Source organism: Trichechus manatus, unplaced genomic scaffold (assembly GCF_000243295.1).
Source record: "Trichechus manatus latirostris isolate Lorelei unplaced genomic scaffold, TriManLat1.0 scaffold00210, whole genome shotgun sequence".
Taxonomy (NCBI): Eukaryota; Metazoa; Chordata; class Mammalia; order Sirenia; family Trichechidae; genus Trichechus; species Trichechus manatus.
The window spans coordinates 3,738,968-3,754,888 of NW_004444146.1; the positions used below are offsets into that span (position 1 = coordinate 3,738,968).

At 40.6% G+C, this 15,921-nt stretch overlaps 1 protein-coding gene across 1 annotated transcript; it reads left to right on the plus strand.

Moving 5' to 3' along the window:
• On the plus strand, positions 1-4,392 carry GJB2 (gap junction protein beta 2). The gene is made up of 2 exons (XM_004388402.3): positions 1-25; positions 3,394-4,392. Exon 2 carries the CDS (start codon positions 3,416-3,418, stop codon positions 4,094-4,096), a length of 681 nt encoding a protein of 226 aa, XP_004388459.1. The 5' UTR covers positions 1-25; positions 3,394-3,415; the 3' UTR covers positions 4,097-4,392.
• Positions 4,393-15,921: the final 11,529 nt, after the last annotated feature.

Here is a 15,921-nt window from a genome sequence, read left to right on the forward strand (position 1 = left end):
GCCTGCTCCAGCGCTCCCGCCGCAGGTGAGGCTCGCTGGCCCCGCGCCGGGTCGGACCGGAGACCTGAGCCCCCGCGGGCGCTCCGCTCGGCGCCCGGGGCGCACTGGGAGTCTGCGCGGTTCCGGACCGGCAGTTGCGGCCGCAGACCTCCAGCGAGTCCCAGGGGGCGAGTGTGCAACTTCTGGAAAGGGAGTTTCTCAGCCCCGTTCGGAGCCTGGGATCCGGTGTTCCGGACCGGATTTCCAGGCTTGCGCTGGGACGCGGCAACGGGGTTCGGGGCGCCGGACGCGGGCGAGGGTGGGCGGAGGAGAAGGTAGCGAGGCCATCCGCAGTGATTATGTAATGGTCGATAATCCTTTGGGGGAACTTCTCTCACACCTCTTTGGTCGCCGGGCTGCATTATCCGCCGCCACCAAAAGTTCTAAATTCACTGAAGGCTTGGCTTGGAAAGAAAATTCGATTTTGTTTGTAAAGCAGGAAGGCTCCCCTGGAGGAAGCTGACCTTCAGCTCCTCACGAACTGAACTGCTTTTGTAAAAAAAGCACTGGGGCTGGGGTCGGGACACGGATCAGCTAGACTCGCACGAACGCAGCTCCATAGAGCAGGGGCACGGCCGCTGAAACCTGGATCAGTTTTTTGGGAGCTTCTCTTTTTCGTAAACAATTCAAGAGCGTTTGTTTCCAGCTGGAAGGAAAAATTCTAAGAAACTTGTTTACAGATAGTGTGCAGTTGAGAAAACATGTTCTTTAAGAACTTTTGCCTCAGTTCTTCAGTGCCCCCTCACTGGGGGAAGGGGGTAAACTTGAACATGTGCGTCCTCAAGCTTTCTGATACCCAGACACAAGACCATTTGCTTGAGATTCTGTCTTGAGATGTTTGGAGTCAGTAGAATCTGGCCAACAGCCATGTCCCCGTTTACCCTTTTGAGTCCTTTTGGAAACTATTCTGTCAAAATTACAGACCTTTGTGAAGGAGAGCAGTGGAACTCTGGGGAGAGCTAATCAAGGTCGACCACCGAAAAATAAGGGCTGAGAAGTTCAGGGGTAAAGAACTCCTGTTTGCCTTTTCTGGAACCCAGAGAATCACTCGGTGCCTTCTCTAAGAACAGAACCTGCACCTCCTCTCGCCCTGGGGCAGTGTCCGGGATCATTGCCGGATGGTGTGGGCCAGGTCCGAGCCGCTCTGTGACCCACTTGGAGGGTCAGGAGGGCAGCTCCGAGGCTGATAGGAATGCTGCGAACAATTTCATCCTGCTTGGTTAATCCATCTTAATCTAGTACTCCTATCCCATCCAGAGGTCAAGTTTTAATTTACTCCTGTTACCCGAAAGGACCTTTAAAAAGATAGGTAGTTGTGTCTCAACCAAAAGCTTTTTAAAATTTTTGAACATTATAGGATTGACCTCAAACTGTATTTTTCTCACCTGGTGGTGACTGAACTGGTTTATAAAAGAGTGTAGGATCTGCGGTTAATTTTATGGAAGAGGGCAAAGGCATAAAGCTGCCTTTACCCCCACCTACAATATTTTTGGCCAGATGTATCCATATAAACCAGGGAAGATTTTATTTCAATGAGTGTCTTGTTTTCCACTTAGTAAGTGCCCATGAACAGAACTAAAATGTCTAATTCCATAAGATAGTTTTGTTAAAATCTGAATCCAAGTTTTGTTGCTTTCAGTGGTTCTGCTCTTCTGGTAGAACTAGACAACGGTGTGGAATGTTCCACAGGACAGCCAGTTCATTTAGGATCTCCTAGACTATAGGGTCCCTATGAATTGGAATTGATTATATGGCAACAGGTTTGGTTTAGACAGTCTCTGTTTAAAGGTTAGGGCTGACACCAGACTAAACTACTGTTTTTTCTGATAATGCTTATCATTTTCAAGCTGAATAGGGCTTATAATTGTTTCACGGTTATTTTTGATTATTATATAACTTTTGTGTCCATGAATCGTCTCCATGTTCCTACTGCCTCCTATGACCACTGTGGCAGTGGATCATTCCAGTTCAATGCTGGTGCCTGAGATAAGACGTGGTAAAGAGATTCCTTCCGAACTTGCTGAGGAAGTACATCATGAAACAGGATCAAACTTGCTCAAAATGAGGAAAGCACAATCCTTTTAAGGAGGATTCACTACCAGCTTAGAAAGGGTAGAAAACAAGATTACTCATCAGGATTGTGAAAAGGGTGGAATCTTGTTTAGAAGAAGGCTGATTGTGAAAGACAGGTGTAACTATGAATAAATGAAGACAGATCATATCCTGTGATGAAAAGAAAGCCAAAGCCATTGGCTTATGGAAAATTGGTCCAAGGGCTCCAATTGCTTCTCAGACTATAAATGAAGCCATTTCTCTCTGTCCATTTTTAATATCTAGCATATTACCCAAGCAAGCTTTTGTTCTAAACCACAATATGATGATGTTACTTTGTTGGCCAATAACTGTAGGATCAATCACTGAGTTGAATTTTCTGTCATTTTTCATATTGTGTCTCTTACAAACATTCCTAAATTAAAACCATGGCCAGTTGCAACACTTACCAAAATAGAAATCCCTGAGTACTAAGCAATCAGTCCTATCATCAGTCCATAATCAGAACTTAAGATGGACCTGTTGGGTGTATGGAGAGAACATTTCTAACATGTTCCTTTTCATATAGAAAAAGAAAAGGGAGTGGGGCCCTTTGTGAAATTTAACTTGGGTGCCTCAAATGTAAACTTCTGCCATTGATAACAACCATTTCATTGCCACATCGCAAGTCCTTGAAAATTAACTGAAGTATTTTAAGGAAAGTTTCTCTGCAGGGAGACTTGATGCAACACTGGATTGGGTGGATTTACATAAATTACTTCCTGATCTTGTGACTCATCTGCACTTGGCCTCTCTGTCTTTAAGGCAAGATTGGCCCAAGTTAGTATCAGTCCCAGTGGTAGAGCTCCAAACTTGAAGCTGCCAAGCAGATGTAACTGGGGAAGGCAGTCCCGTGTGCTGAGTAACTTGTGCAAAGGAACTGAAAAGACCCAAGGAGTTTTCCACATAGGATTCTGTGGGTTCAGTCAAAACTAAGTCTAGCCTTTAAGGTGAAGCGTACTTTTGCTTGTGGTGCTCCACATTTTTATTATGTGCTAAAGACTGGGTGAATAACTCAGGGGAGCAGCTGCTCTTTATTAGGTAACCTTTAGGGAACACATAAAAACATGTTCAAGGTGGTTTGGGAACTATATATTTAATCCTTATGTCAAACTAAGTTGGCTTTGTTTTTACCATTTTTGGTAAGTTGGCATTTGCTTGGGAAGGGATTGAAGACAGCTCACTTTGCTGAGACCCAGAGAAAACTCCCAGATTCTGTCCTGACTAGCCATTCCCTTATTGTGTTCATTTTGTCTTTTTCAGCACAAACCACCCATAGGAAAAGATGGATTGGAGCACACTGCAGACTATTTTAGGGGGTGTCAATAAACACTCCACCAGCATTGGAAAAATCTGGCTCACGGTCCTTTTTATTTTCCGTATTATGATCCTTGTTGTGGCCGCAAAGGAGGTGTGGGGAGATGAGCAAGCCGATTTTATCTGCAACACTCTACAGCCTGGATGCAAAAATGTGTGCTATGACCACTATTTCCCCATCTCTCACATCCGACTGTGGGCGCTGCAGCTGATCTTTGTATCCACGCCGGCTCTTCTGGTGGCCATGCATGTTGCTTACCGAAGACATGAGAAAAAGAGGAAGTTCATTAAGGGAGAGATAAAGAGTGAATTCAAGGACATAGAAGAGATCAAAAATCAGAAGGTCCGCATTGAAGGGTCACTCTGGTGGACCTACACGAGCAGCATCTTCTTCCGAGTTATCTTTGAAGCTGTCTTCATGTATGTCTTTTATGTCATGTATGATGGGTTCTCCATGAAACGTCTGGTGAAATGCAGTGCTTGGCCTTGCCCCAATACAGTGGACTGCTTTGTTTCCAGGCCCACAGAAAAGACTGTATTTACAGTTTTCATGATTGCAGTGTCTGGAATTTGCATACTGCTAAATGTCACTGAATTGTGTTATTTGCTAATTAGATATTGTTCTGGAAAGTCAAAAAAACCAGTTTAACACATTACCTAGCAACTAGATAGAAGACAGACAACAGCATGAAAGGATGAGGTAACCTCTGCTCAGCTGTCAAGGCATAGTCACCCATCTCCCAAGGTAAAGATACACGTCTTAAATGTAATCACCTGAAACCCTGTACACCTCACACAAAACTCCAACTGCCTACGATTTAAAACTTCAAAACAAAGGCTTAGTTCTATGCCTATACTAATTTTTACTAAACTTCGTGCTGGTAGGAGTTATTGTAAGTTATTTTCGTATTTTAAATAAAGGATACAGGCATTTGCTTCTCTTTCAGCAAAGAAGGGAGAGAACACCAAGTTCTAAAGAAGACACTGATAAGTTCTGTTTGTTCCTCTTAGAGTTCCCTTTGCCAATTTCCTCACATTAAAGGTAAACATAGAGAATCCTGGTTCTTTTGTTTTAGAAGTTTTAATTTCTCAACTGGACAAAGTTACCTAATGCTTCAAACTCTGTTACTCTGTTTGTTAGTGGAACTTTAAAATATCGTCTTTTGACCCATAAGATGTTCTGAAAACCATTCTATGTTCCTCCTGTTTCAAAGGCTTAGATTGTGATATGTAAGTTGTGTGTAATTAGATACTGTAACAATTTAAAATACAAATAATTGCAGTGCCACTGAGAGGCTCTCCATTGTTTCAACTGTTATGTGTCGTGTAAAAACATTTCAGCCTCTCTCAAGTGTTTATCTCATTTGAAACAAAAACAGGAGTTCTTAGTGATGACTTATGATAGCAGATGGCCTCATTTTAAAAATTTAGGTGTAATTTTTCATAAGAAATACAGACTTTGGACATATTACCAACTACTACCTGTAGAAATAGGTTGGTGCAAGACCCCTTCTCCTCCTTTAAAACCTTTGCCTTCTTCATTGCTGTGGTAAGTGATAGCCAACATCAGAAGGAACACTGATTAAAGCAGGTTGCTTGGGAATATTTTATTGCCACAGTACGATTAAATGGTACAGAACAAAATTGGAGGGGAAGTGACTGTTTTTGAAGAACATGAAAAGACTAGACTTTAAATTCTGATGTGTAAAGGTGAGGCTAGTCTACCTCAAAAGTTTGTTTGCTTCCCTCTTCAGCATCTGTCTTAGTTATCTAGTGCTGCTATAACAAATACCACAAGTGGATGACTATAACAAACAAATTTATTTTCTCACATTTTAGGGGGTTAGAAGTTCAAAATCAGAGTGCCGGCTTTAGGGCAAGGATTTCTCTCTCTGTTGGCTCTAGGAGAAGGTCCTTGTCTCTTCAGCTTCTGTTTCCTGGTCCTCGGAGATGTCCATGTGGCCTGGCATCAGTCTTCCCCCATCTCTGCATGCTTGCTTGTCCTAATCTGCTCTTTTTATATCTTTTAAGAAAGTGACTCAAGACACATCCTACACTAATCTCACCTCATTTACATAACAAAGACAACCCATTCCAAATGGGATTACATAACACCAGGTAAGAGGTTAGAATTTACACCACATATTTTTGGGGGACACAATTCAATCCATAACAACATCCAAAATTTTTTAAGTGAAAGTAGAATTAATAGGCATTTGAAAAAAATATAACTAGGGTTTAGATAAATTGTAGCAGCTTTATAGGACAAATTGAACCCTAATATTACCATTATGCTTTACATGGTTTCCAAAAAATGGTACTCAACATATTTCAATAAGGGCAAACATTTTCCTGTTACCAATAATAGCACTGTAAAAACATTTTAAAATAATAATAGCTTTAATTATATGCTTGTAACTAAAATAATTTTGTTATATCTTAAATTTCATTTAAAATATTAAAGTATAATTAATTCATACAATTAAGATCTAATACAGTTTTTAGTAGAAGAGCAGATTTTAATTTCATCTATAGCCATTTTTGTATAAGTACATTAATAGTTTATATTTCATATCAGCAAATGGGTAATGTTAACAGCATGTCTGTACACATTCTGGGATTCCTCTGCCCTGTTACAGAAAAGCCTCCATCACCAGAAAGATTGGCAGGGGAGGCAGAAAGAAAGACCATTTCTTCCCAGTCCCATGCTCACTGGCACCACTCTTTCTGGTGAACGAAGAACAGGGTGGTGCACTGACTGGAAATGCAGCATGGAGAATGCTGAGTTGGGTTTAAATGACCAGTTTGGCCACCAGATGAATCACAGAAGCTAGCATTTTAAAATGCTGTTCATGGTGAAGATTGGCCAAGGTATGAGAAATGCCCTATAAGGTGTGTTTTCTATGGGATCTTCTTTCTGACTGTTTGTATTAAACCAAAGCTAGTTGTATAAAACTGCTTTTCATTCCTTGGTGCCCATTTCCACGGGAAATAAATGAGGTGGATCAGCCTTAGTCCCTGTGTGAGTGACTACCTTCAGCCACCATGGACTCCCACAGGCCTGTCCCCAGAGAGGACCACACTAACAATTGGCTGTGTCCTTTCAGTGGTAACAGCTATTGGTCTTGGTGCTTCTTCAAAGCATTTTACACATCAATAATAACTAGTATTTTTATTGAAAACCATATAATTATTAAATAAAAGGACCAAATAAAACAGCCAACTTTCACTTGGGTAATAGAAAGGAGATAAGAAATAGTCCCTGCTTACCTTCCAAACTATTCTGCACATAGCCTGGGAAAATAACAATTTGTTGTTGTTACGTGCCATGGAGTCAGTTCTGACTAATAGCGACCCTATAGGACAGAGTAGAACTGCCCTACAGGGTTTCCAAGGAGCAGCTGGGGAAAATAACATACAACTTCTTAAATAGGTACATTCACTCCTTCAAGCTGTGAAAATTATTACTCTCAAGGTATTAAAAAGATGGGGCCAAAATAATTACTGACAACTGCCTACCACTTTAAAGAAATTATAGAGAGGTCTGGCCACATACCTGAAAATTAGAGATTGAACTCTGGAAATAATCCTGAATATATATTTTAAATCATCAATTGTAATTTGTACTGAACCAAAAAAAACACACACAAAAAAAACCAAACCCATTGCTGTTGAGTCGATTCCAACTCATAGCGACACTACAGGACAGAGCAGAACTGTCCTATAGGGTTTCCAAGGAGTGCTTAGTGGATTCAAACTGCCGACCTTTTGGTTAGCAGCCTAACTCTTAACCACTGCGCCACCAGGGCTCCATAATTTGTATTAGGTAAGAAGAAAAAATTTCACCAAGCAAATCTGTGTCCGATTGGAAGGAGTGAATCCTGGCATCACACAGTTCAGTCTTTTGAAGGGAAACCTGCCTGGGTGAGCCACTGGGGTAGATAGCCTCTAGGACTTTTATGAAACAACAGGTACAGACTTTAGCCTAACTTCCAATTCTAACTTGTACAAGATTAATTAATAAACTGGAGAAACACAATCTCAAACAACTCATCAGTAGACGTTCAACTGTCAAAATATGGTTCAAGATGGTATCAGTGTGTCAGGGTTGACTTTGAGGACAAATGTAGTATTCTACAGAGTCGGGTCCTGAACCTTGAATTGGGCTTCATTGTTAACACTGACCTAAACAATCACCTAAACAGCAGCAAGCCAGGTGCTTATATAAATAGAGTCTATAGTCAGTATTGCTATGATGCTCAACAGGTTTTGGCAGAGCTTCCAGACTAAGGTGGACTAAGAAAGACCTGGTGATCTACTTCTGAAAATCAGCCAGTGAAAACGCTGTGCATCTGATTCCTGTCCCATCATGGGGTTGGTGCAGAACTGGGCAGCATTTCATTCTGTCGTGCATGAGGTCACCACAAGTCAGGGGCCGACTCAACGGCAGCTAACAACAACAGTCAGTAGGCAGGAGCTCATTGACTTCTCTGGGCCTCAGTCTCCTCATTTTAAAATGGGCTTAAAGAGTACTTCCCAAGGTAAATGGCAATCAAATAAGATAATGTATGTAAAAGCAGTAAATAAAATACTAGTGCCACCTGGTTTCCATTAGATAGATGTGAAGCTGGAAGGATGATGGATGATATTTTAGATGGGAATGATTTAAGCAAACCTTGATAAACTGGAAACCTGAAAACTGTACACTTAAGCAAAGTCTGAAATGTAGTGTAGGAGGAAGAGAGACAAGCCACATAAGAGGAAAGAGGAATAGCTGAGTGCAAATGTAACAGCCTCCTTAATCATAAGACTGGGGTAGAAAAAACAGCATGTTCAGTACTTTTTGGGCAAGTATAAGAGCACTGGCTTTTGTAGAAGCTTTGTCCTGGACATTGTTTTTTGGTTGCCTGATCCTAGTTCTCCCCTTCTGGAGACAGGCTTCCCTTCCTAAGAGAACGCCTCTCCTCTCCCACCAAGTGCTTTGGCAAGGACACTTGGCTCAGTTTCTTTCCCTAGACCAAGAGGCCCTATGATGCAGGCCTGGCCAGCAATTACACCCCTCTTCCTTCCCTCCCCCACGCTGTCACAGCAACTGATTCAGGAAGTGGAACTTCAGATGGGATCTGGTGGAGAACTGTGCTTCCATCACAGAGGATGCGCTAAGAGTCGGCCCAGAGCTGTGGCTGGCTGTGTTTTGTACTACCTGGAGAGACCTAAGGCCTGGGCACCAATTTCTAAGAGAGAAGCAAGACAAAGGTGAAAGATTAGGTCCCTGGGGGCCCACAATACCTTTTCTGCAAATCCCATTCTATTCTGTGGGTCACCTCAATATTGTTGGATATCTGCCATGACCACAAGAAACTTCACTGGTTGGGGATTCTGTAAACATAAGAGATGAAAATGGTTCACAACGTAGAAAGAGGTTTAGTAGAGATATTTTAGGTCCCACACATGATCTAGCCTATCGTTTCAATCCCATTTCTTACTACAGCCTTTTAGCAGTGGCAGGGGGTATGGCCACACCAGGTGACACTGTCAGAAGGGGTGACATCAAAATAACTGTCTATAAAATTTTTATGTGGTGTTCAGCAGAAATTTATTATTTTTTACAAAAATATCCCTGTAGTTAGTTACAACAACAAAAATATTTTTCAAAAGCCCAGCTTACATGTATCAATATACCTACAAGGCTAAAACTCTATACTAATTTACTTTTTGAACTTTCTAATGCCCTCTGGTCTGAGCTGTCATTACCCAATTACAATGACTCTTTGAATCACGTAATTTCACCTGCATGTGCTACAAACATGCACTGTTGTTTTCATTGCCACCACGTTTTTATAGCTGCTGAGTTTGTCAAATTTTCTGGTGTTTTAGCTACAATATTGTGATAATTAGTATCTGTGGACTTATAGCAATAAGTTTTTGGAGAATCAAGTAGTAATTAGAGGAAAAGAAGGAGAAATATTCAGGGATTATGATTTATGAGTTAATATTAGTACAAAAAACATTACTAAGAATTCTGTATGGTCTGGTATGGGAGGAGGTCCATAGGTGGGTGACACCATGAGTTACCACACTGGGTAACACCAACCCTAGTGACACCACTGTTTTTAGGGACCCCATACTCCAGCCAAAATGAGCTCCTAGCTGTAACCCATACATATGTAGCACTTCCCATACCCATATCCATGTGTTCACTGTTCCCTCCACTGGAGATGCCTAGATCTTCCCACTCCTTTAAAGCCCAGTATAAAGTATCCACTTCTTCCTAAAATCTTCTGACTCACTGCTCTCTCTTCTTACCTCAGTATCATTTTCCTGACACACAGCAAGTAATTGGTGAGCATTTGTTAAATGAGTAATGTATGAGTCAATGATTTTCAGCTGTGAATGTGTTTTTCCTCTTGTAGACTCTAAGCTTTTGAGAGTCTATGTCCAATTAGGTACTTAGTCTTTATTGAATGAATTAATATATGACACAGAATTATTAGATTCTAAAAAAAAGATCAAGAGGCAGTTTTGAAACATTCATATATCAAGAACTACAGTGCAGGGGGCGGGGCCAAAAAAGCAGAGTAGTCAGACACTTCCGGTGGACCCTCTTACAACAAAGACCCAAACAAACAAGTGAATCGATTATATATGACAATCTAGGAGCCCTGATCATCAAAGGCAAAACTGAGGAATCGGACTGAGTGGCAGGGGGAGGGAGAGACGGTTTGGAAGTAGCAAGGAGCTGCCCGACCTGACCCAGTGGCAGCCAGAGCCTGTCAGACCAGAACAGCTTGTGGTGCATGGTGAGGCAAGCAGCGGCGCTCGGGGTGTTTTCCACATCAGGAGAGACCCAGCAGCAGAGAGTCTACTTGGCCATCCAGAACCAGTGAGAAGCAGCCCTCAATTGGCAAAAAATAAGTACTTGCATTTGGCCTACCACAAGGACCAAAAACATCCCCCTTTGGGAAAAACCTCTCTCCCATTTACGTCCCTGCTCCCTGCTCTGCACTGGGTCTGGGATGGCTTTGGCAATTGCTGAGTCCCCCGGGCTGGAAGTAGGACCGGTCATGCATCCTGAGCCATTCTCCCAGCCTTGGAGAGGGAAAAAAATTAACAAACGGGAAAAAATAATCTGCCAGCTCCCCTAAACTCAGGGTAGGCATAGCTCCTTTGCCTAGGAACAGCATAGGGATCCACAGACTCTGAATGCCTTTCCCCCTGCAGAGACTTGTGTGGGCCCATTTCAACAGCATAAGCCCTCAGTACCACAGTACAACAGGGTATATACCTAAAGTCTAACTCAAACTCTTTCAGCTGTTAAGTAACAGGTTCATGACATTTGACACTGCCCATTAAGTAGGGTCTTCACCTACCAACATCAGGGGCCTGAGGACTGGTGGCTCCACCCACGCCACCTAGCCACCTGCAACAGGGGCCCAAGAATAAGTGGTGCCCCCCGGTCCTTACAGCCAACAGCATTGGGTGCTCATAGTCTGGCTGCAAAACCCACCCACCTATGCGCTCTAGGGAACAGGGATATGCTTTCCTCTTGTACACTCAGGGGCAGCAGTTGGCCCCGTGCCTTGCTGAGCATGTGTTCCCTGCTACAGCTGGATGCTTGTGCCTACACCATTCACTCATGCTTGTCTAAGACTGTAGATGAGAGCCTGCACTACACACTTGGTGGCCAACTACCTGGACACCAGAGTGGAATCCACACAGGAGTGGGCGGGCTCCTGGGCTCACATACTTAGTGCCAGGTCTGGCCACCTGGTGGCAGGACATTGGAGCTTCAAGGGCACTGGTGATCAGGCTAGCTCAAACGAGCAGCCTATCTGGGCATATCAAAACAAAACAAAACAAGAAGCTAGGATACAGTAAGCAAACACAAAATAAATAAATATAGTAAGTTATTAATGGCTCAGAAACAACAGTCAATAACAAATCACATAAAGAGACAGACCATGATGGCTTCAGCAAGCTCCCAAAATAAAGAATCTAGAAATTTTCTGGAGGAAGAAAATTTCTTGGAATTACTGTAGGCAGAATACAAAAGATTAATATACAGAACTCTTCAAGAGATCAGGAAAGCAATTAGGCAAAATGCAGACTTCACAATAGAGGAAAGTAATATTAGAGAACAGCATAATGACAAATTTAACGGGATGCAAGAATCCATAAAGAGACAATAATCAGAAATCCAGAAGATTAACAATAAAATTTCAGAATTAGACAATTCAATAGAAAGTCATAGGAGCAGAATTGAGGCAATGGAAGTCAGAATTAGTGAGACTGAAGATAAAGCACTTGACACCAACTTATTTGAGGAAAAACCAGATGTAAGGATTAAAAAAATGAAGAAACCCTAAGAATTATGTGGGATTCTATCAAGAGGACTAACCTATGAGTGACTGGAGTACCAGAATGGGTGGAATAACAGAAAATACAGAGAGAATTGTTGAAGACTTGTTGGCAGAAAACTTCCCTGATATCGTGAAAGATGACAAGATATCTATCCAAGATGCTCATCGAAACCCACATAAGGTAGATCCCAAAAGAAAGTCACCAAGACAAATTATAATCAAACTTGCCAAAACCAAAGATAAACAGAGAATTTTAAGAGTAGCTAAGGATAAATGAAAAGTCATCTACAAAGGAAAGTCAATAAGTTCGGACTACTCAGCAGAAACCATGCAGGCAAGAAGGCAGTGGGATAACACATATAAAGCCTTGAAGGAAAAAAATTGCCAGCGAAGAATTATATAGCCAGCAAAACTGTCTCTCAAATATGATGGCAAAATTAGGGCATTTCTAGATAAACAGAAGCTTAGGGAATTTGCAAAAACTAAACCAAAATTACAAGACATACTAAAGGGAGTCCTCTGGTTAGAGATCAATAACATCAGATAACAACCCAAGACTAGAACACAGGACAGAGCAACCAGATATTAACCCAGATAGGGAAGTCATGAAAATAAATCAAAGCTAAAACACTGAAAATAGGGAAACAGAGATGTAAATATGTAAAAGATGACAACCTTAAAACAAAAAGAGGGACTAAAAAATGTAGACATAGATTTTTCATATGGAGAGGAAATCAAGGCGATATAAAGAAATAAAAGATTGGTATAAACTTAGAAAAATAGGGGTAAATATTAAGGTAACCCCAAAGGAAACCAACACTCCTACACGTCAAAATAAAAAACAAGAAAAATATAAAGACTCAGCAAATACAAAATCAACAAAAATGAAAAAGATGACCAGAAAATACATAAATAAAAATGACTCAGCACAGAAAATTAAGTGAACAAAGAAACTGTCAACAACAAACACACAAAGACATCAAATGATAGCACTAAACTCATACCTATCAATAATTATGCTGAACGTAAACAGACTAAATGCACCCATAAAGAGACAGAGAGTGGCAGAATGGATTAAAAAAACACAATCCATCTATATGCTGCCTACAAGAGACACACCTTAGACTTAAAGACACAAACAAACTAAAACTCAAATGATGGAAAAAAATATATCAAGCAAACAACACTCAAAAAAGAGCAGGAGTGGCAATATTAATCTCTGACAAAACAGACTTTAAAGTAAAATCCACCACAAAGGATAAGGAAGGACACTATATAATGATTAAAGGGTCAGCACACCAGAAGGACATAACTATAATAAATATTTACGCACCCAATGACCGGGTTCCAAAATACATAAGACAAACTCTAACAGCACTGAAGAGAGACAGACAGCTCCACAATAATAGTAGGAGACTGCAACACACCACTTTCGGTGAAGGACAGAACATTCAGAAAGAAGCTCAATAAAGACACGGAAGATCTAAATGCTACCATCAACCAAATTGATCTCACAGACATATACCGAACACTCTACCCAACAGCAGCCAAGTATACTTTCTTTTCCAATGCACATGGAACGTTCTCCAGAATAGACCACATATTAGGCCATAAAGCAAGCCTTAACAGAATCCCAAGCATTGAAATATTGCAAAGCATCTTTTCTGAACATAATGCCGTAAAAGTAGAAATCAGTAACAGAAAAAGCAAGGAAAAAAAATCAAACATGTGGAAAGGGAACAACACCTTGCTCAAAAACTACTGGGTTATAAAATAAATTAAGAATAGAATAAAGAAATTCGTAGACTCAAATGAGAATGAAAACACATCCTACCGGAACCTTTGTGATACAGCAAAAGCAGTGCTCAGAGGTCAGTTTATAGTAATAAATGCATACAACCAAAAAGAAGAAAGGGCCAAAATCCAAACATTAACCCTACAACTGGAACAAGTAGAAAGACAGCAGCAAAAGAAGCCCTTTGGCGCCAGAAGAAAGGAAATAATTAGAATTATAGCAGAATTAAATGAAATACAGAATAGAAAAACAACTGAAAGAGTTAACAAGACCAAAAGCTGGTTCTTTGCAAAGATCAACAAAATTGATAAAGTACTGGCCAAAATGACAAAAGCAAAACAGGAGAGGAAGCAAATAACCTGTATAAGAAATGAGATGGGTGATATCACAATAGACCCAACTGAAATTCAAAGAATCATAACAGAATACTTGAAAAATTGTACTCTAACAAATTTGAAAACCTAGACGAAATGGACAAATTTCTAGAAACTCACTACCTACCTAAACTAACACAAACAGAGGTAGAACAACTAAATAAACTTGTAACAAAAGAAGAGATTGAAAAAGTAAGTAAAAATCTCCCACCAAAAAAAGGCCTGTCCCTGATGGTTTCACTGGAGAATTCTACCAAACTTTCAGATAAGAGTTAACACCGCTACTACTAAAGGTATTTCAGAGCGTAGAAAAGGATGGAATACTCCCAAACTCATTCTATGAAGCCAGCATAACCTGATACCAAAACCAGGTAAAGACACCACAAAAAAAGAAAGTTACAGACGAATATCCCTCATGAACATTCACGCAAAAATGCTCAACAAAATTCTAGCCAATGGAATTCAGCAACATATCAAAAAAATAATTCACCAGGACCAAGTGGGATTTATCCCAGGTATGCAGGGATGGTTCAACATTAGGAAAACAATCAATGTAATCCATCACATTAATAAAACAAAAGACAAGCACCACATGATCTTATCAATCGATGCAGAAAAGGCATTTGACAAACTCCAACATCCATTCATGATAAAAACTCTCAACAAAATAAGAATAGAAGGGAAATTCCTCAACACAATTAAGGGCATTTATACAAAGCCAACAACCAACATTATCGTAAATGGAGACAGTTTCAAAGCATTCCCCTTGAGAACAGGAACCAGACAAGGATGCCCTTTATCACCACTCTTATTCAACATTGTGCTGGACGTCCTAGGCAGAGCAATTAGGCTAGAAAAAGAAATAAAGGCATCCAAATTGGTAGGGAAGAAGTAAAAGTATCTCTGTTTGCAGATGATATGATCTTATACATAGAAAACCCCAAAGAATCCACAAGAAAACTACTAGAACTAATAGAAGATTTCAGCAAAGTATCAGGATACATGGTAAACATACAAAAATCAGTTGGATTCGTCTACACCAACACAGAGAACTTCCAAGAGGAAATTACCAAATCAATACCATTTACAACAGCCCCCAAGAAGATAAAATACTTAGGAGTAAATCTAACCAGATCTATACAATGAAAACTACAAGACACTACTGCAAGAAACCAAAAGAGACCTGCATAAGTGGCAAAACATACCTTGCTCATGGATAGAAAGACTCAACATTGTGAAAATGTCAATTCTACCCAAAGCGATCTACAGATACAATACAATCCCGATCCAAGTTCCAACAGCATTTTTTAATGAGATGGAGAAAAGAATCACCAATTTCATACAGAAAGGGAAGAGGCCCCGGATAAGTAAAGCATTACTCAAGAAAAAAACAAAGTGGGAGGCCTCACACTACCTGATTTTACAACCTATTATACACCACGGTAGTCAAAACAGCCTGGTACTGGTACAACAGATACACAGACCAATGGAACAGAATTGAGAATCCAGACGTAAATTCATCCACCTATGAGCAGCTGATATTTGACAAAGGCCCAAAGTCCATTAATCGGGAAAAAGACAGTCTCTTTAACAAATGGTGCTTGCATAACTGGATATCCATCTGCAGAAAACTGAAACAAGACCCATACGTCACACCGTGCACAAAAACTAACTCAAAATGGATCAAAGACCTAACTATAAAATTAAAAATGATAAAGATCATGGGAAAAAAAAAGGGACAAGTCTAGGAGCCCTGATACATGGCATAAACAGAATATGAACCATAAGTAACAATGCACAAACACCAGAAGAGAAACTAGATAACTGGGAGCTCTTAAAAATCAAACACTTATGCTCATCAAAAGAGTCAAAAGACAACCTACAGACTGGGAAAAAGTTTTTGGCTACAACAAATCCGATCAGCATCTAATCTCTAAAATCTACA

Bases quoted from the DNA above. Each gene is read 5' to 3' on its own strand.
- GJB2 (XM_004388402.3), top strand. From the start codon at position 3,416: ATGGATTGGAGCACACTGCAGACTATTTTAGGGGGTGTCAATAAACAC.